Consider the following 21,821-nt stretch of genomic DNA (forward strand, 5'->3'; position numbering starts at 1 on the left):
TTAGCTTTCTAATACTTGGCATGAGAATCTTCAGAAACTTTCTAACTGTAATAACGGCTGACTTATTTTCTTAAACAGTTTTATATGTTTAATGGACACCTTTAATTCAAAAAAGGCATTCACTTCAAATAAAATCTGATGGGGAGGAAAAATTGGGTTTAAATTTTAATATTCTAGGATTCTACATTATTTTTCTTCTCATTGGCTCCCCCTACTGTTTCTGGGGAAAAAAAGCAGCTGAAAAATTTGCAAATTACTTCCTATACGTACGTAGTATCAGTTTCAATGAATTTTAATTTTAAGCTTGTACTGAAGATCGTGGAAAAGGAGCCCATATGTCTAAACTTGAAGGGCAAAAACCAATAACAAAAATAAATCTGCAGATACTAATAAAATCACAACATAAATTAACTACTAATAATATCCATAAGGGTTTTTTTACAGAAAAAATCTCTATCAGCCTTTCAAGTTCAATATCCTAATTTTAGATATCGTCTGTGTAATGATATTCAACGTTACAAAATATTTAAGACCCATGTTTCAAAAACCATGTAATTTTGAGTTATATTCTAAAAATCACATGGTGATCTATCATCAAAAACTATGAATGCCCTATCTGCTGACAGCTCTGTCTGGTCCTGTTTCAGTTCTGTTGGGAACAAACAATTGGAAACCACATGACCTGCAAAAGGATTTTAGCGAATCATTATGTCATTTGCATTCTCAATACCTAAAACACTATTCTGAATTGTCCCTTCACACAACATTCAGGAGTCGTCTACGTTCTGGGCAATGTGGCCCATCTCAGTGGGTGAGAGGTAGGGGCAATGTGGCCCATCTCAGTGGGTGAGAGGTAGGTCTTTATTTCTAATGGGAGGGAAGAGGGCTTGTTAGCGGGACATGGAAAAGGAGAGCGGCATGCTGCTTCAATCACAGGCGTGTATTCAGGCAGAAAAATTTCAGGAAAGAGTCCATGTCAAAGTTGAGGAAGTAGAAATGAAAACTATTTGGGTCTACTCAGACCTTTCCTATCTTTGTGTGTCAGCAGAGGTGCTTCAAACACCAGTGTGAAGACCACCATGTGACTGTAAAGGTACTGTATCAAGGTACAGCAACGGGGGGGTAGCTGCAGTTCTGTTCAGAGAAAAATCTCTATTCTCTGACTGAGTGTTAACCCAAAATTCAAAACAGATCCCACAGTGAAAATGTCTTCTGGATTAGACTACTCACTTGAGGAAATAAAGGATTGATTTAAAAGATTTACCCAAGCATTTTGAATTCTGTTGCTTGCGGTTTTATACCAAGATATCTTTTTTTTTTTTTAAAGATTTTTTTTTTTTCCTTTTTCTCCCCAAAGCCCCCCGGTACATAGTTGTATATTCTTCGTTGTGGGTCCTTCTAGTTGTGGCATGTGGGACACTGCCTCAGCGTGGTTTGATGAGCAGTGCCATGTCCGTGCCCAGGATTCGAACCAACAAAACACTGGGCTGCCTGCAGCAGAGCGCGCAAACTTAACCACTCGGCCACAGGGCCAGCCCTATACCAAGATATCTTGATGAGACTGCTGGATATTCATTTTAAAGAACTCTAAGCACTATTATATAAGTTCACAGCTGTGGACAAAACAAAGATCCCTGTGCTTGTGGAACTTAATTCTACTGGGATAAAGTATTAAAAAAGTAATATAGAAGTAAATTAAATAGTATCAGAAGGTGCTGCGTGCTGTAGGAAAAAAAACAGAGGAGGGTAAGTGTGATGAGTAGTGCAGGCGCAGACTGCTGTCCTCAACAGGGCAGTCAGGACAGGCCTCACTGCGGAGGGAAGATCTGAGAGGAGACCTGGAGGAGGTTAAGGAGTCAATAAAGTAGGTATTTGAGGGAAGAGTGTCTGAGAAAGGGGAACCAGCTACTGAGAAGGCCCTAAGAAAAGAGCAGCATGCCATACAAGTATGAATAACTGCAAGGAGGCCAACATGGCTGGCATGGAGTGACCATGGGGGAAGACCAGCAGGAGATGAAGCCAAAGAAAAAAACAGAAGGCCAGATCAGCCAAATCATGGGGGGGGGGGGGGGGGGGGGGGCTGTAGAGGCCTCTGTAAGGAATCTGGGTCTTACACTGAGTGAAATAAAAGTTTTGAAAAGAAGACTGATATGGTCTAGCCTATGTTTTGAAAGGATTATCCTGGCTCCTCTGTTGAGAACAACCTACAGGGCAAAGAAAGTGCAGAAGATGGATGACCCATTGGGAGGTGACTGCAAGATTCCAGCAAGACAGTGTGGTGCTCCAACCAAGGAAGCAGCAGTGGGGACAGTGAAAAGTAGTCAGATGCTGGGTATATTGTGAAGGTAGAGCGAACAAGATTTCTAGACGCATTGGATATGGGTAACAAGAGAAGTCAAGGATGGCTCCAAGGTTTCTCACCTGAGAAAATGGAAGGATAGAGCTGCCATCAATTGAGATGGAGAAGGCTGGGGGGAGCAGGGTGGGAGGAAAGAAAAGAAGTTGAGTACAAGACATATTAAGTTTGAGACATTCAAGTAAAGGTGTCAAAAAAGCAACTTTTCTATAAATCAAGTTTACATGAGAGGTCTCTGCTGGAGACCCAAATGTGAAACTGTCAGCACACAGATGGTGTTTAAAGCCATGGGACAGTATGAGATGAAGAAGGGAGTAAATGTAGATAAAGAGACCATCAGGAGGTTGGGGAGAAAAGGAGGAACCAGCAAAGGCAGCACAGAGGAGCGAGCAATTAGCGAGGCAGGGAAAAAGCAAAAGTCTGGTATCTGGGAAGTCAAGTGAAGAAACATTATAGAAGAGTGAATGGTCAACTGTCTCAAAAGCCACTGAAAAGTCAAATAAGATGGAGAACACTGGTAACCTTGACAGCATTCTTAGTGGAGTGGTGGGGTGAGCACCTGACCGGGGTAGGTTTAAGAGAATATGCCGGGAAGAATTGGAGATAAAGTGTTGGCAACTCTCTGGAAGAGTTTCGCTGTAAAAGGAAGCAAAAAACTAACCTGGTAGGTGATGGGGGAACTGAGGTCACAAAATTTAAGGTTTTCTTTGGTTTATTTTTGTTTTTTAAGGTGGGAGAGATGTTTGCATGTCTGTATGCTGATGGTAAAAAATGTATAAGAGAGCGGGCAGAATTCTTGGAACTCTAACACTGAGTAGGCTAGAGGGGACCAGATCCTGTACACTGGTAATGGAAGTGGCTTTATGTAGATGTATGACAAGTTCTGTGACGGTAACAGGCCAGAAGACAAAGTATATAACGTTCAAGTAGTGGTTTGAGTATGCAACTGTGTAAAATTTCTCTTCAAAATAAGTCATTCTACCATCGGCCCCTATTACATAGGGATTATGCATGGATTCAATCACAAGATCCTATTCCTTCACTATGGAAAAACTAAGCCAGTGTCTTCCTTTTGATAAGTGGGTTATTACTGGTAATAAGATTTCATAGGTCTCTATATGCTGGTGAGACCTTGGCAAACTCATTATATATAGGCATACAAGTGCCTATAAGGTGCCAGGTAGTCGGGTCTTTAAGGCAAAGGAGTTAAAAGGACAGGGAAGGGGAAGAATCAGAAAAAGCGAGCTAAGAGAAGCTTTTCCACTGAGGGCTGCATCCCCTCACCAAGTACAAGGGAAAAGGAAGACTTGCAGGGTCAATTCAGAACCTGCTTACTAGAACCCCATTACCACTCCGGAAACTTCCCAATATAGGAGAGTTCCATAAACCATGAAGAAATACATAACTGTAAAGTAGTATTAATAGTGATAGTAATAAAAAGCTTATGGGATTCAAGGGACATTATAACTTAAGTAATTGATTCAAACGTTAACACTGGGTTAAGAAGATCTCTTTTAGGACGAATTACTCTTTTTTTGTGCTCTCTGCATGTTTCCTCCCCTCCCCCAATAATCAAAACCTATCTTAGGTTTCTTTAAAACTCCACTATATCTTCCTAACACTACAGAGTTGTCTAATTAAAAACCAAGCTGCTCAATATGTCAGGATGTAAAAACCCATTAGCTCCATACAGACCAAAAGATTATTATCAGAATTATAAAAAAAACTAACTTCCAGTTTCTATATCCTGAAAAAGGGGCTCTGTTACTCACTTTTAATCCAGCTGCATAGCCCACTGGTTGTGGGGCAATATTGGACTGTCCAGCTTCCCCTATAACCACAGCTAAGCCAAAGACCTCCTGGAAGGCATCTCGGACGGCAGCAACTTTTACTTCTTTATTTGAGGTCACTACAATATCCAGTTCACCTCCAGATCCTACAAAGACCAGAAGCAAATTCCAAATTAAAGTAATGAAACTCTCATAATCACTAAGATATGCTAATATTTTATTACTAACCTCACATCACTACATAATTATTACTAACCTAAAACGATGCAAGACATAGATTAACTTTTTTACTGACTGAGGAAACTGAGGCTGATAACGTCTTGCCCGAGGTAACATAACTACTTAGTGATGATGTCAGGACTCAACCCAGGTCTGCCAGGCTCTGAAATGCTCTTTTCACACCATGTGATACAACCAGGCACATTTTCACCCTCTAATCTCACAGCATCTTATTCCAAAAAGTGCTTAGCCCTGAACTACCAACTTTTCCTGAGTTTTGAAAATGAGAATTTAGTGCATTATCTGAGGAAGTCTTATTCACAAGCAGAAGATGGTACATACCTTCTAATGGTTCTAAATAGCGTACCTGCCACAAATGAACACTACATTTTTCTGCATTCTATGAAATACCATTCTAGGATATACCATGCTGTGGTCAAATAAGTGTGGGAGATACTGCACACCACATTTCTTTGTTGCACAATGCAAATTAACATAAAGATTCTGAGAAATCCAACAGTTAAAAATTATGACTTTAACCCAGTACTTTCCATACTTAATCTGTTCATGGAATACTTTTTTAGCATCTAATAATAGCTCCCAAAAAGTATTCCAGATACTAATTTTGGAAATGATAACACTTATGAAAAGTTTATTTTTCTACTATACCGCTCTATTAAATTTAGCCAAGTTCCATTTTCTGATTAGTTTAAACTTGGACAGACACATTTATTGCATTTTTAATGGTACAAATCAAAATGGCTTTTCTCCTGTTGGTTAATAAAGACAAACATCTATTATACACAGACTTCTAACATCACGTGGATGTTACAGTTTCCAGTCTTTCATCTATAGATGTATCATAGAAATTAAATATCTGACTTATGAAGTATAAGTTACACATTTAGGATATTCTATTTACAGAAAATGAAAATGAAGACTGTTACCGATAATTAATTGGTCAATGAGTTGCACAGAAGTTCTGTACTCAACAAGGACTACCATGACATGTGCTTCTTATCCAGAAAACAGTTTAAATGTAGGACCAAACCTTTTTATTATACATCGCCATCTTTTTAAAAAAAAGAGCATTTACCACAAATAAATGGATATTTATTTATAAATTATACATCTATTACTTCCCTTATACAAATATGCAAGCATTTATGAAAACTGAAATACCAACATATATAAAACTTGAAATTTAAAAAGACTAAGAGCGGGGCTGGCCCCGTGGCCGAGTGGTTAAGTTCGCACGCTCCGCTGCAGGCGGCCCAGTGTTTCGTTAGTTCGAATCCTGGGCGCGGACATGGCACTGCTCATCAGACCACGCTGAGGCAGCATCCCACATGACACAACTAGAAGAACCCACAACGAAGAATACACAACTATGTACCGGGGGGCTTTGGGGAGAAAAAGGAAAAAATAAAATCTTTAAAAAAAAAAGAAAAGAAAAAGACTAAGAGCAATACAAAAAAAAGTATTTTAAAACATTTCAAATATTTCAATTAATTATTTTAAAAACCTGTCTACTGTTTAGACAGAGTAATCTGAAAAATATGCCTAATTACTTTTTCAAATCTTAAGCTAACATGTGATATACTGAATTCAATACGCTGGTTCCAAGCACAGCACGTTTTGCTACTTGGCATTAACGGCTATCACTGGTAAAAGAGATTTCTCAAGAAAGCTGTTTGTATTGTAAAATATTTTGCCCCAGAAACAATGGTATGCTTTTCCCTAATAAATATCTCATGGAATAGCTGAGAATATTTTCCAAATATTTGGGCTTTTTATCATGGATCTTTTTTTTCCTGAGTGACAATAATATGTCACGGATCTCATCTTTACTGGAATTTCCTAAGTTACTAAAACCTAAAACCAATGGGTCACATAGGGGAAAAGAGGAAGAACACACTTTTTTCTCCATGTGGCACATGTGTCTTGACCCTAACTAAGGGCTGCTCTCATTAAGCTTCAGCTCAAAAGCTGTTCAGCCTTTCTGTGGTGAATGGTGCTGCCTTTCATGACAATGAAGGGAGAACTAATTAAAAGAATATAGAAAGTCAAACTGTGTTAAAATCCATTTCTCATAGTTCTGCTTTCTTGATACATTTGAAATTGTTATAGTGATTTCTAGAATATTAGTACAAAAACATTGTTGTTTTGAGTTTTCTTAGATCAGAATGGTCTTTTGCTGCCTGTCAATAAAGTGACAGCTTTTTCACACTCAGTTTTATTGCTTTTTATAGCTAACTGATTACGATTATATGTTATCATCAGTTATGGTATTTGCTAATAAGAGAAAGTTCATTTGTATCTTTCTTTCCCTCCCTCCTTGCTTTTTCCCTTTTTCCCTTTTTCTTAATGTCACACAGACTACTGGCCTGAGGAACAGTCTTGGGTTTGAGTCCTGACTTGATCATTTACTAGCTTCCTTACCTTGAGGAGGTCACTGAGTGTTTCTTCATAGGAAAATCCCTGCCCCCTCACAGGGTTGCTCTAAGGATTAAATAAGATAATTGCTTTCACAGTCTAACACGGTAGCCACTAAAACAGCAAGAGCTCCAAAAACACTAATTCCTTTCTTTCTCTCATTGAAAATACAAGTTTGTGAACAAAATATATATATAAGATGCGTTAATTATGTCAAGCGATTATTATGAATATATGAAATCAATACATATCATAGTGATGAGGATTTTAGGCTCGTTAATTTTAAAACCGCAGATGAGAAGCAGGCTCCGAGGAGTGGAATTTGCTCGCCCTTTGATGAGAGACAGTTGCATTTGTGAAGGAAATCTCCATGCCTCCCTCTCTGGGCCAGGAGGAAGGGGGGATGGCCTCATCTATGAAAACTCTTAACGGGGAAGGCAAGAACTTAAGTTGTTTACTGTCTGGCAACCTCATGTAACTGACCCCCCCCACCCCGGCCAAAATCCTCTTGTGTTTGTGTGTTTAGCTGAGGATAATATTTAAGCGGTGACTTCTGCCATTTACTCAATCCGGTTTGATTCTTATCTAAAAGTTGTGGGACTGCCCAATGGCCGGGCCCTACCGGCACTGGTACCATTTTAACTTTTTTTTTGTCTTGTAAAGAGATAACTCACATACCTATGCCTTAAATTTAGCCTTACTCTCCACCCCACTTTGCAGCAGAAGCGGCAGCAGCAGTGGCTCCTCCTGCCCGTGGGCCCTGTCCCCACGCAGCAGCCTGACTACCCATGGGTCCTGTCCCCATGCTATTCTATTCTCTAAATAAAAGAGCACTACGGCCAGATCTTAAGAGTCTAAGAAATCTTTCTTTCGACTCCTCGGCTCACCGACCCCGCATCAATAGGGTCCAATTTCTAAATCCTTTGGCAGTTACAAACACAAAGAAAATTCAGCTGATTTAACTCTTGATTTGATTTTCTAGTTTAAGGGAAACAAAGTGGCTAAGAGTAACAAAGTTGAACATGGGTTCAATCTAGCTCCACCAGCTGTGTGACTGAGAATCAAGTATCTCTCAACACAGGTTCCTCATCTAAGACTTGAGGAAAATCATACCTACCTTGAGGAGTTCTTATGAGAATTAGTGCCTGGCAGAGCAAGCATTTAATAAACGGTACTTATCACCACTAGGTCCTGTCCTTCGGCATTTACTAGACAGTACATTACCAATACAGTCAAGACTTGTGAAAGCTATTGACTCTTTTTGCTTCTGAAAATCTCTGTTCAGGTACCTGGTGCACAGCTTTGGCCTGTAAATTGTTATCTTCAACAGAATTACTAATAATTGGTCACTGATTCTGCTAAGGAATTACGTTTTTTCACATATTGGATATGTACATTAAAAATTAAACAGCAGGGGCTGGATTCCACTACTGGGTATCTATCCAAAGAGCTTGAAGTCACCAATTCCAAAAGTCCTACGCACCCCAATGTTCATTGCAGCATTATTTACAATAGCCAAGACATGGAAGCAACCTAAGTGCCCATCAACAGATGAATGGATAAAGAAGTTGTGGTATATACATACAATGGAATACTACTCAGCAGCAAAACAGAACAAAATCATCCCATTTGCAACAACATGGATGGACCTTGAGGGAATTATGTTAAGTGAAATAAGCCAGTTAGAGAAGGATAATCTCCGTATGACTGCACTCATATGAGGAATTTAAAAATGTGGACAAAGAGAACAGATTAGTGGCTACCAGGGGAAAGGTGGGGTGGGGGATGGGCAGAAAGGGTGAAATGGTGCACCTACAACACGAATGACAAACATTAATGTACAACTGAAATCACACAAGATTGTAACCTATCATTAACTCAATTAAAAAAAAATAATTAAACAGCAGGGGCTGGCCCCATGGCCTAGTAGTTAAGTTCAGCGCATTCCACTTCAGCAGCCTGGGTTTGGTTCCTGGGTGGAGACCTAGATTGCTCTGTTAGCGGCCATCCTGTGCTGGAGGCCCACATACTAAAAAATAGAGGAAGATTGGCACAGATGTTAGCTCAGGGCAAATCTTCCTCAGAGAAAAAAATATATACATAATTATTCAACAGCAGACAGCATGTCTATGTCAACTATCTGTAGGATTCGTGGTAATGAGGGTTCAAAAGCAGTTAAAATAGCTTTCCTAACAAATCTATTAATTGGATATTATTAGTAAACAGATTAACTTCCCCCTAAAATATTGCTGAGTTAAGCATAAACACATTTAATTAAAATAGATAATTGAAGAAATGTCAAAAACAAATATTAGGGGCTGGCCCCGTGGCCAAGTGGTTAAGTTCGCATGCTCCGCTGCAGGCGGCCCAGTGTTTTGTTGGTTTGAATCCTGGGTGCAGACATGGCACTGCTCATCAAACCACGCTGAGGCGGTGTCCCACATGCCACAACTAGAAGGACCCACAACAAAGAATATACAACTATGTACTGGGGGGCTTTGGGGAGAAAAAGGAAAAAAATAAAATCTTAAAAAAAATTTATTTAATAGTGACTAAGAAAAAGATGAATTAACAATACCAAAACAAAGATTGACAATCAAGGTAAGAATACAAGAGGATTTCCACCAATTACAAGGCCTGTGGAATTACAATTAGTGGCCGACATGAGCACACACTTTAAAAACATACGGCAGATGCTGCTCTATCTTCAGTACATACTGATATATGGAGCCATGCCAGGGTCCAGCGTTGTAATCATGCTTTCTACTGAATGTTTGGTTTTATCAAGCACAGACTTTACCATCGGATTCCCGGCCACACCCTACAAAAGACAAATTAACATATAAATACCCATTCTAAGAAAAGAACACCAGGATCACCAGATGATGAAAGAAAATTTTTTTTTTGGCACCTGAGCTAACATCTGTTGCCAATCTTCTTCTTTCTTTTCTTCTTCTTCTTCTTCCCAAAACCCCCTAGTATACACTTGTATATTCTAGTTGCAGGTCCTTCTGGTTGTGCTATGTGGGACACCGCATGGCCTGATGAGCAGTGCCATGTCTGTACCCAGGATCCAAACTGGCGAAACCCTGGGCCATAGAAGCAGAGTGAGTGAATTTAACCACTCGGCCACAGGGCCAGCCCTAAGAGAAAATATTTTTAAAGTGTCCAATGCATTGCAGACCCGTACTTTTGTAAAATATAAGAAAAATGAGGTTATGGAAATGTCAAATTGCTATTAAGTTCCAAAATGTTTACTCTCAATTTCTCTTAACTTATCACAGACCCACGGAAGTCTGGAGACTACCCTTTGAGTGGCAATGGCCTGGAAAGTATGTATACCATGTATACATATGTGTGTGTATATATTTTATTTCTATGTATACGTACATTTTATTTCTATTTATTTATTTATATAAAAGACTAGGCAAAACTTGTCCATCTAAGTCCCAAATAAAGACTTTAATCAGATGTCTCTATAAACCTACACGTTGTTCCCTAATTAAAAAATAAACACAGTAAAAACATCTGTCATCTTTATTCCTCAGAAGTTACTTATACCTTAATATTCTGCTATGTTTTACTAAAGTTTCTTCTTTTTTTCCTACTTCCTATTTGTTTTGTTTATTCCCAAATTCTCCCTTTTAAGCTAAATTTATTCCCCTGAATTCTTAAAACCGCAGTATTAAACAGAAGGCACCAGGTCTGAGTATTTCCTTCCTATGCTACACTTCTCCCATGATAAAAGAGACAGAGCAGGGCCTCCTGAGATGGTGTCTGGCTAACAGGCCATGATTCCACCTCTTCCAACCTGCCATTAAACTAAGGTGATTCAGAAAAAAGATGAGTCCATAACACTGATATTTAAGACTGTTGACCAATCTATACTGAATATTAGAAGAGTTATTTACAAGACCTGCAGAGTTGAACTGGGTATTACAACTGGTAACTGACACATTGGCACATGCTCTTAACAAGGAAAAGATGAGAAAGTCCCTATATAAAGAAAACCCTAGGGGCCAGTCCTGAGGCTGAGTGGTCGGGTTTGTGCGTTCTGCTTTGGCAGCCCAAGGTTCACTGGTATGGGTCCTGAGCGTGGACCTATGCACTGCTCATCAAGCCATGCTGTGGCAGCGTTCCACACAGAAGAACTAGAATGACTTACAACTAGGATATACAACTATGTACTGGGGCTTTGGGAAGGAAAAAAAAAAAGAAAACCTTAAAAAAGTACAGAGGGATATAAAAAAGCAAGCTTAGAAAAATGCCATTTTTCTGAAGTAAGTAGCTCAAATACTGTAATCAGTTAACCACCTATCAATTTAAAAATAAGTTTAGCATATAATTAAAGTGCAGCGAAACCTTCAAGCAGAATACTGGGGGGCACTTGACAGAGTGATTCCAAAATTCATTAAGAAAAATAAATGGAAAAGACTAGTAAAGAAAACTTTTGAATAAAAATCAGCAAACTTACTAAAAAACAAATACTGATAGATCTTTATGAACACAGAGACTGGGAAATGACCTTTCTATTTTATTCACCAATGAATACTCTCCATCCGCACCTCACCACAGAGTAGGTTTTCAATAAATATTAGTATAACAAATAAACAGAGTTACAATAATTAAAATAGTGTGGTACTACTGTAAGGACAGGGAGAGCAGTGAAGCAGATTATAGAGCCCAGAAACTGACATTAACACACAATTTCGTAATTAAGATAATGGTGATGTATCAAATCACTGGGCTATGATGTTGGAAGAATCCATTAAATGGCTGGAAGAAAATTAAGTCTGACTTCTGCTTAATATAATACAATAAAGTAAGTATCAGCCCTATTAAATGGAAATGTAAAACAATAAAACCATAAAAGAATCAGAAGAAATCACAGAAACATTTATCATATATTAAGATGGAAAAAGTCATTTTTATCATTAAAAAAATTGAAAAGAAAAAAGACTGATAGAGATGACTCCTGAAAATTTACAAGCTTTTGTGTCAAAAAAGCATAATAAAACTAAAAATGTAAGCTAAAAATGGAGAAAACTGCACCACAGGACAGCACATAATAAAATATTCTTACTACATTAAGAGCTCTTACAAATTCATTAAGAGAAGAAAATCATCCTAATTCAAAACCAGGCAAAGAACATGAATAGAGACTTCACAGAAGAGAAATACAAATGACCAAAAATCACATGAAAAAGTGTTCAAATTCAGTAACAGAGAAATGCAAATTAAAACAAGGTATTATTTTTTCTGCCTATCAAATTAGAAAATATTGTATTTCAAATCAATGATCAGTGCTGGTAGGTGAAAAATGCTGTGACAGTGTATCCGGATATTACCTGCCTGGAGAGCAATTATGTATCAGGAGTTTCTAAAACATTCAGTCTGCCATTCACGAGGAATTAATCCTGATAAAGATACACATGCAGATCTGCACTAAGGAGTGTTCACTATAGTTTTATTGACAGGAATTACAATTAGAAAATGCCAGTAACAGATTAGTGAAATAAAATACGGGAAATAAATGCAAGGGCACATAGGCCAAAGTAGCCATAAAGAAAAAAAGTTCAGAAGAATATTTTATGGATGGGAAGATGTTCATGATATATGCTAAGTAAAGACAAACAAAAGACACAAAGAGTGTCCACATGTCATTACCCCAATTTGATTTTTATTAAAAGAGGTACATCTACATAGATATACACATACAAAAGATTCAGAGGAACTGCAGAAAACTGGTAGTAAGAATAAAAAGTGTTTTTATTTTTTCCTTATACCATTTTGAATTTTCAAAATTCTCTCTAATGAATATCTATTAGTTTTATAATTAAAAAATTAAGCATGGGGGGCCAGCCTGGTGGTGTAATGGTTAAGTTTGCATGCTCTGCTTCAGCAGCCCAGGCTTCATGGGTTCAGATCCTGGGCAAGGACCTACACACCGCTCATCAAGCCACGCTGTGGTGGCATCCCACATACAAAATAGATAAAGACTGGCACAGATATTAACTCAGAGACAATCTTCCTCAAGCAAAAAGAGGAAGATTGGCAATGGATGTTAGCTCAGGGCCAATCTTCCTCACCAAAAAACAAACAAACAAACAAACAAAAACATTAAGCATGGTTTTTAAAGTAAATACAATTTACCTTAATAAAACCCCAGAGTCCACCAGCAGATGCTTCATCCTGACCTCTACCAATTCTAGGATCTTCTTGTTCCTCTGGAAAAGTAATGGCTGATGTGGTTCCAGGTCCCGGTGGCAGGGATGTCAAACTGGCTTGCTGAGTAATGGGAGCTGGCAAAATACCTAGTTAACAGCAAAAATTTTTAATATATGTAATTTACTCCATAAACTATTTCCTATAAAAAGAAGACACCACATATGAGATGAGTAGTTCAAAACAGCTTTAATAAGGTAACTATATACTCAGGCATTTCAAGATTGAGTTACGAACTCAAAGAATTACCTAAACCTTTATAGAATACAAATTAAAATTCCAAAAAAGAAATTTCTTTCCCTTTTAAACTAAGTGTCCTGAAAATGGACAAAAAATACATATCGAAAACTACTTCCTGTTTGCCCTATTTAGCATATGGATGTGGACAGCTATAGTTCTAATCTCTTTAATGCATAAAAATAACTAAAGTGAGCACCCAAACCCATCAGATGAAAGTATGTAACAATCAGCACACATACTCTATATACCCTACTGTAACTCAAGAGAGAAAATTCACTTATACATAAATAAAGGTATAATGCTGGTACTCAGCAAAAAAATTTATTTGTAAAGGTAGACAAGCAAAGTTAGATCATAAAACTGACAACAAAGTTGCTTCTTTTCCTAAAATGGAGAACAATAGGCAGATGATGACGGGATGAAGTTTTGATTGGTCTCCAACCATTCCAGGGAAGACAAACAGGAGGCGGAACTGAGCTAGAAAAGGAAATGGCCCCAAACCACCAATTTATGGCACAAACAAGCTTTCCTTTGGTTTTGAATTTTTACCTGGCTAAATAAAACTACTCCCTGGACCACTCAGTCCTGATAATTTTTTAAGTAAAACTTTAAAAAACTCCCAGACTTCATCTTGATGTTTCTTCTGTAAGTCGGCAAAATGTCAGGACAAAAATTTGGAATGCTGTCTGACACTCCATATACTAATCATATACTAAGTTTTACAACATGTAAACATCATATACTAAGTTAATCAATTTTATTTTAATAATTTAAATGGCAAAACCATGAGAATAGGAGACTCTGGAAATCAAAGAAATGAGTTAAAAGTAAAACATTAATGCAGAGAAACTGGAACCCTCACACAATGCTGGTGAGAAAGTAAAATGGTGCAGCTGCTTCGGAAAACAGTCTGGCAGTTTTTCAAACGTCAGCAAATCCACGCCTAGATATATACCAAGAGAAATGAAAATATGTCCACACAAAACTTGTACACAGGGGTCGGCCTGGTGACGCAGCAGTTAAGTGTGTATGTTCCGCTTCGGCGGCCTGGGGTTCGCCGGTTCGGATCCCAGGTGTGGACATGGCACCGCTTAGCACACCATGCTGTGTTAGGCATCCCACATATAAAGTAGAGGAAGATGGGCACAGATGTTAGCTCAGGGCCAGTCTTCCTCAGCAAAAAGAGGAGGATTGGCAGATGTTAGCTCAGGGTTAATCTTCCTCAAAAAAAAAAAAAAAAAAAACTTGTACACATATGTTCATAAAAGCAGTGTTTATGATAGCCAAAAGCGGAAACAACCCAAAAGTTCATCAACTGAGGAATGGAATAAATAAAATGTGGCATATCCATACAGTAGAATGTTATTCAGCCATAAAAAGGAATGAAGTACTGACACATACCACAACATGGATGAATCCTGAGAACATTACGCTAAGTGAAAGAAGCCAGTTACAAAAGACCATATATCATAATATTCCATTTATATGCAATGTCCAAAATAGGCAAATTCAGAGAGACAGAAAGTCGATTAGTGGCTGCTTGGGGCCACCAGGATTAGGAGGAGGAAGGCAGTGACTACTCACAGTTATGGGGTTTCTTTTTGGGGTGATTAAAAGGTTCTAAAACTGACTGTGGTAATGGCTGCACAGCACTGTAACTATAGTAACAACTACTGAACTGTACCTTTAAAATGGGTAAATTGTATGGAAATTATATTTCAACAAAGCTGTTACTAAAAAAAAGTAAAACATTAGCTATAGCCATTTATTTCAAAGCATTAGTAAGAGAGAATTACCTGTTACAGGAGGTGCAGAAAACGAGGGCATCAGAGGTGTCTGGGGAGCTCTTCCTGCATGTCCCCTCGTAATGTCGTAAGTTGAACCCACAGAAAATCCTGATGTAGGAGGACCAGAAGAGGGCGCAGATAACAGAGCGCTCGGGGCAGAAGTCGAAGGCGGGAAGTGGGACAGAGGAGGAGTACTGAAGGCAGCAGCAGGTGGTGGAGGCACAGGAGGGGGTACAGAAGTAACAAGGGCTGGAACCGAAGGAACTGGTGAGGGAGGCACAAAAGGCATGGGCGCTGAGGGCCTCACAGGGGGCAGGGACGGCTGGGGGGTCGAGTAGGCGTGTGGCGGCAGGGACTGCAGAGAGGACACATCTGGAGAAGAAAAGGAACTGGTCGCAGCTGGAAAAAAGCGGGGAGGAGAAAAACACAAAATTGGAACTTTTTACTTCATTTTCAAAGTATCTCATTACCTTCTCCTTGCAAATTTTTTTTTAATTTAACAGACCATATTCTAAGAATTATTTTTAAATGTGAAATGAATACAATTGAGTGCAAATAACTTTCAACTCCCATAAGTAAAAGAGACAGCTATATAAAATTAAAATTACATTACGGTATTGTTCATAAGTAAATCTTTGTGTTTTCATTTGTTTGATGTTTTTAATAGAATAAAACTGTTTTTCATCCCTGCTGTTACGAGCATAAAAACCTACACACTGAAAGCTCAAAAGCTTTGGTCAGAAGATTAATCACCACAAAGTCACAGAACATTCCAAAAAGCTAACCCATGCTTTTCAGGATATTTCTGTCATAAGAAAAGTGATTTATGGTCAATATAAATATAAAGAATGAAAGTTTACCTAAAGCAAACCATATGTGTTTCTGTCTTTGGGCTTAAATAAAAAAGGCTAGTTTCATCTTGGCAAAGATCAGAGAAGTTTAAATACGTGCATTCTTCCTTCAATTGACTCTGAGAAAAGCTAAGAGGATCTTCACTATCCTCAAGACACACTAGATGCTAGATACCTCCATGTACCTAAAGGAGCTGGGGCGGAGGACGGTGCAGCTGCAGCCAGGCTGGCAGGATGTGGCGGAGGAGTCCCAGGGGGTGTTGTCTCTATTCCACTCTCTTCCATCATTTTTCTTCAGTTACAGTATACTGTAAAAAAAAAAAAATGTAATAAATATTAGAGTAATCAAAAGCATATTTTTAAAGCTTGTATAGAAAATAATTTTAAAAAATAATCCTCAAGAGAATCTGTTTTTACTATTTGTAATGCCACATATTTCCAGATGAAGAGTCTGTCAAAATTCCTAAGAAAACAGTCTGTGAGAATATTTAATATGCAAACAATCTGTAACATTTTCATGCACATACTTTATAACTGGGAAATCATTTCATGTTAACAATATAATTAATTACCCAATATATTTCAAATAGTAAATTTCTGCCACATGAATACATTAGATTTATATCTAGATTCCAGTCACTATTACATTCAAAATAAAAATAAATTATTTAAAGTATTTTTGAAACACTTCCTCTCTCCCCAAAAAACACTGTATGTGGGGGGCCAACCCAGTGGTGCAGCGGTTAAGTTCACACATTCTGCTTCAGTGGCGCAGGGTTCACCAGTTCAGATCCCAGGTGCGGACCTATGCAATGCTTAGCAAGCCATGCTGTGGCAGGTGTCCCACATATAAAGGGGAGGAAGACGGGCAAGGGAAGATGGGTATGCAGTAAGATAGGCTCAGGGCCAATTTTCCTCAAAAAAATAAAAAATAAAAAAGCATGGTATGTGTGCTAATCCTGTTAACACTAAAAAAAATTTTTAATGTGCTCGATTCCCAGTTTCCCTGGTTTACATTCTAAAACATACCCAGTAATGGCTAAATGATATGTCTCAGGTTTTAGAAAAGATAACTGTAGCAAAAATGCTACTAGACAGCAATGTCCTAACAGATAAAAATGGATTATAAAATATGCAAAAACTTCCTTAGAAATTACAAATTTTCAAGCCTGTCTCAAGTATAAAATCAAAGCTGCTAAATATACCAAATTTGTTTTTGAAGTTTTTACTCATTTAACAAATATTCAATCAAAGTCAACTGCTTGCCAAGCACTGTGCCACTCCCTCTGGAAATACAATGTAAGCAAAAACAATCAGGATAGTTACAGCCCAGTACAGGAGACAGTCAAATAATAATACCAATGTACAATGGACTGTAGCCTCAGTTATGTGCTCTGAGGGTAAGAACACAGTTCTGTTTGACAGGAATATGATTTCGACTTGGAGGTCAGGAAAGGCTTCCCCAAAGAAGTCATATATAAGCTGAGATGTGAGGGATGATCAGAATTAGGCAGGGGAAAGGAGACAAGAAGGGCAGATTCCAAGAAAAAGTGAATATATAGGGAGTATAAAGGCCCTGCAAGGTAGAGGGAAAAAGAAACATTCAAGAAAACCCATGTGGCAAGGAGCAGAAAAGAAGGAGGAGGACTGGAGACACAGGCAGGAGCCCAGACCATTTTGAGCCGTATAAGCCAGGTTAAAGAGTTGGGTTTTTTTAAGAAGAGAAAGTAATGTAGGGCATTCAAGCTGGGGGTGACATATTTGTATTTTGTTTTAACTTTTTTGAGGAAATTTTAGATTCACAAGAAGATGCAAAAATAGAACAGAGTTCATGGGTAACCTAAACCCAGCTTCTCCCAAAAATAGCATCTTACAATGATCAAACCCAGGAAATTAACACTGGTATAGTAAATAACTAATCTATAGACCTTATTTGGATTTCGCCTGTTTTTACATTCACGTGTGTGTGTGTGTGTGTGTGTGTGTGTGTGTGTGTAGTTCTATGAAGTTTCATCATCTGCACAGACTCATGTAGCCACCACCACAGTCAGGATACAGAACTGTTGCTCACCCCAAAGAAACTCCCTCATGCTGCTCCTTTGTCACACCCTCCCAGCAACCATAAGCCCTGGCAACGACCTGTTCCCTGTCATTTTCTCATTTCCTGAATGTTACATAAATAGAATCACACAGAATATAACATTTTGAGATTGGCTTTTTTCACTCAGCATAATGGTCTTGAGATCCACCCAAGTTGTAGGATGTATCAATGGTTGGTTCTTTTTTATTGCTGAATAATATTCCATCTTATAGATGTACCACAGTTTGTTCACCCAATTATCTGATGAAGGACATTTAGACTGATTCCAGCTTTTGGCAATTCATATTTGTGTTTCGAAAAGATGTCTTTGACCACAGCATGCCGATTGGGCCACAGGGCAGTCAGAATAGATGCAGAGAGACTATTAAGAAGTATATCTAAGTAGTTCAAATAGAAAGTGATAACACCCTAAACTAGTGATTCTCAAATGGGTGGGGGTTGATTCTGCCCCCCAGGTGTCAATTGGCAATGTCTGGAGACACTTTTGGTTGACAGAACTAGTGCAGTACCACTGGCATTTAGTAGGTGAAGGCTGGGGACATTGCTAAAAATCCTACAATGTACAGGACACCCCCAGAAGAAAGAATTATCTGGCCCCAAATATCAATAATGCCACAGTTGAGAAACTTTGGCCTAGACTAAGGTGATGACAGTGGAGATGGAGAAGAGTGGACAGATTTAAGAAATGTTTAGGTGGTAAGACTCAGTGATAGACGACATATAGGGGCAATGAGGGAGAGAGGGACGGCTTGCACCACTGGATAGATGATGGTACCATTCCCTAAGACAGAGAACAATGGAAGAGGTCAAGGTGTTTGCTTAACGTCTTAGAGGTGGAGGGGATTACACAGTGTTTAATATTGGACATGCTGAGTTTAAGCTCCTTGAAACATCCATAGAGACACTGACTTGGTCTGCAGCTTAGAAATCACCTAAGCATGGGTTTCATGAGTTTACTGACAGTCCCTAAAGTCATGTTCTGAGATGAGATTATCTAAGAAGAGAATACCAAGTGAAGAGAGAAGATGAACCAACCCCTGAAGAACAGACAGTGAGGTAGAAGACAAGCTTGCAAAGAATGAGAGATGACCAAAAAGAAAGGAAGAAAACCAGGAGACTGTGGCATCCAAAAGCCAAAGAGTGTTTCCAGACGGGAATGGGCAACAGTATCAACTGCTGCAGAGACACCAAATAGAATGCTATCGGAAAAATTCAATGGATTTGCCAAAGTGGAGACGAACGTAGTGAGAAGGAATAGGGACAGAAGCTAGTTTCAAGTGGACTGAGGGTTGGGAGGTGAGGTAAATACGCACAACATTTTCAAAAAGTTTGGCTGTGAATGTAGGGGAAAGATCTATGGCAATAAGCAGAGAACAGGAATAAGAAGAGGCAAAATCCTTTCATGCAGTACCTGTACACCAAAGCTGGACAACACGGGACAGAGACGGCCTTCTGGGGACTTTATCACTCCCTGCCAGAGATATCTCTTTTCTTCATCTCCCTATTTTTCTACTGGTCATTCATCTTCCCTCTACAGATGTTATCAAATGCGTATATTAGTTGGTGGAAGTCAGATTTAAGGATAATTCTGATCCCTAAAATTAACGAATGTGTTGGCAAAAGAACTTGCACAATGAATACAACCCATAACATGGCATAAGCAGGCAATTTCTTTCAGTCTTTAAAAGTTACACTATTTGAGAGTTGGCTTAATGACAATATTGGGTAAATTTTGTATGCATAAGCATAATACACTCCACTAAAGAACAGCTATTGGGATCAGGTAACACTGAAATATCAGAGATGGTACAGCTTTTAAATGCTCAAGTCTCAGCACAAAAAAGTAATACTAATTATCAACATTAAAGAAAAAGTGATGGAAATGGCTTGGAAAATTGAGTCCTCAGACTCTGGCCAGACCCTCCTCTTTCAATTTGCTTGTGTCTTGTTTTTTCTGTTAAAAAGCGGATGGCTACTTACAAGGATACAAGAAAATAAGTAGAAGCATGGAGCTTTAATAAACGTAAAAGCATTAAGCAATTATCATTGTTGATATACTACCAGCGCAAAAGTTGTCTACTACTCGACAGTGAGTGCTAAAGCAGGGTCTGAGTTTTGTCTTTGCATTCTCAGCTCTGATCCCAAAATAAACTTCCAAAAACATTCACGGAATTCAACAGTGGCTCTAAGAAGAAAGACTGGAATGCCAAAATGTGTCATGTTCACAACATATACGTTGTCTCTCTAACTACCTGGAATGGTAAAAACACACCTAGATATAAATTCTGCCAATCTAGGACACAAGCTATGCTGCAAATTTGCCTGAAGCAGGTCCCAGGAACGAACAAAGAGACGGCAGAATGCAAAAGCCCTCTGAAGCGGCGCTGGGCACCGACGGGCTTCCTAAGGGAAATAAGCTTCCCGCCGGCCGTCCCGGTTTGTTGACCCAGGAGTCTGCAAGACGGGAGCGGCCTCCCCCAGGCTCTGCCTGCCACGTCTCCAGGCCGGGCTGGGCCGGGCTAAGGTCAGCGGCCGCCTGCCGCTGGTCTCCCTCCTCCGGCCAGGGCGCCGGAAGGCGGAGCCGAACGGCAGGGGCGCGGGCCTCGGTCCCCGGACAGGAGCAAAGTGTCCGAACAAGACCAGTCAATCGCGCCCACGGTGCAACCCGCGGCGGGGACTCCGCGCCCTGCGAAGTGCACCCCTGCCCGGCCGCAGCCTGCACGCTGCCGCCGCCCGCGCCTAGCCCGAACTACGGCTGGGCTCCGACACGACCCTCGCATCCCGCGGCGCCGGCCCGCCGGCCCGCCCACCCTACAGGGACGGAACCCGCTGGCGCCCAGCACCAGCAGCCGCATCCCATCCAGCCGCCTGCAGGCATCCGCGCTGCTGCCAGGCTAACGCTCACCTGGGGACCCTCGAGAGTGTCTGCGTGGCAGCCGAAAAGCGGGGGACAGGGAGGTCACGGCGCTAAGACTACCACCCGGAGACGACGAGGAAGCTGCAGGAAGGAGCTCGCCTCCACGCGTCCCCGCCTCCAAGATGGCCACCGGAGGCGCATGCCCCTGCGGCTGCCACGTCGGCCGCGCGCCGCCCCGCCCCGCCCCGCCCCGCCCCACTCGCGGGAACCCCGCCCCCAGGTTAAACCTGAGCGTTCTGGTCCAAAGATCCTTCTGCCGGCCCAGGCAGGGCGCTGCTCCCTGCGGAAGCTTTCTCCAATGGGACTGCCCTCCTTTGCCCTCCGCACCCCCCACACGCGAAAATGGCACCCTGTTACTAGATGTCGCTCACTTTTCCGTGTCGCGGCCGCCCACGGGGTTGGAGATGAGCCAGCCAAGGTCTAGTCCAGTCCCCACCTCCAGGCAGGACCTTGCTCTGGTAACTGAAGACTTATCCTAGGTGTTTTCGAAGGTTTCCAGATAACTGCGATTGCATCAGGAAAGAGAGCTAGCGGGGTGGGGAAAAGGCAGCAGCTACTGTACTGATTTTTTCCCAGGTACACGTAGTACACATTTTTTTTTTAATTGAAAAACCAAAGACAAAGATTATAAACTTTCTTAACCTTACGTGCTGCACTTAAAACAGTACCTGAAACAGGCAGTGCTCAATAGTGTACATTAAATAAATCGGTGAGTGGAATGCAATGGGGGAAAATAGGGAATCTGAAATCAGAAGTCCTGCTGTGGGTCTGAGACTACCCTCAGAGACTGCCAGTTGTGCAGTTGTGACCTGGTACAGGTCACTTAGCCTCGGTAAGTCTCCGTGTTCCCATCTGTAAAATGAGAATTATATTATCTGCTCAGGCAGGTATCTCTAACT

General features: G+C 40.2%; 1 protein-coding gene across 2 annotated transcripts in view; it reads right to left on the minus strand.

Moving 5' to 3' along the window:
- PRRC1 (proline rich coiled-coil 1) overlaps positions 1 to 21,304 on the minus strand; it is a 45,946-nt gene extending 24,642 nt beyond the window's left edge. Inside the window, exons 1-7 of one of the 2 annotated variants that reach the window (XM_070569360.1) lie at positions 20,911 to 21,304; positions 19,417 to 19,536; positions 16,090 to 16,212; positions 15,063 to 15,452; positions 12,955 to 13,115; positions 9,520 to 9,622; positions 4,129 to 4,292 (exon numbers count right to left, since the gene is read on the minus strand). In XM_070569360.1, coding sequence (XP_070425461.1) covers positions 4,129 to 4,292; positions 9,520 to 9,622; positions 12,955 to 13,115; positions 15,063 to 15,452; positions 16,090 to 16,192 — 921 coding nt within the window. In that variant the 5' untranslated portion in view covers positions 16,193 to 16,212; positions 19,417 to 19,536; positions 20,911 to 21,304. The remainder of the gene's footprint in view (positions 1 to 4,128; positions 4,293 to 9,519; positions 9,623 to 12,954; positions 13,116 to 15,062; positions 15,453 to 16,089; positions 16,213 to 19,416; positions 19,537 to 20,910) is intronic. The other variant, XM_070569359.1, reaches the window with a different exon arrangement.
- Between the last annotated feature and the right edge of the window lie 517 nt (positions 21,305 to 21,821).

This window comes from Equus przewalskii, chromosome 13 (assembly GCF_037783145.1).
Source record: "Equus przewalskii isolate Varuska chromosome 13, EquPr2, whole genome shotgun sequence".
Classification (NCBI taxonomy): Eukaryota; Metazoa; Chordata; class Mammalia; order Perissodactyla; family Equidae; genus Equus; species Equus przewalskii.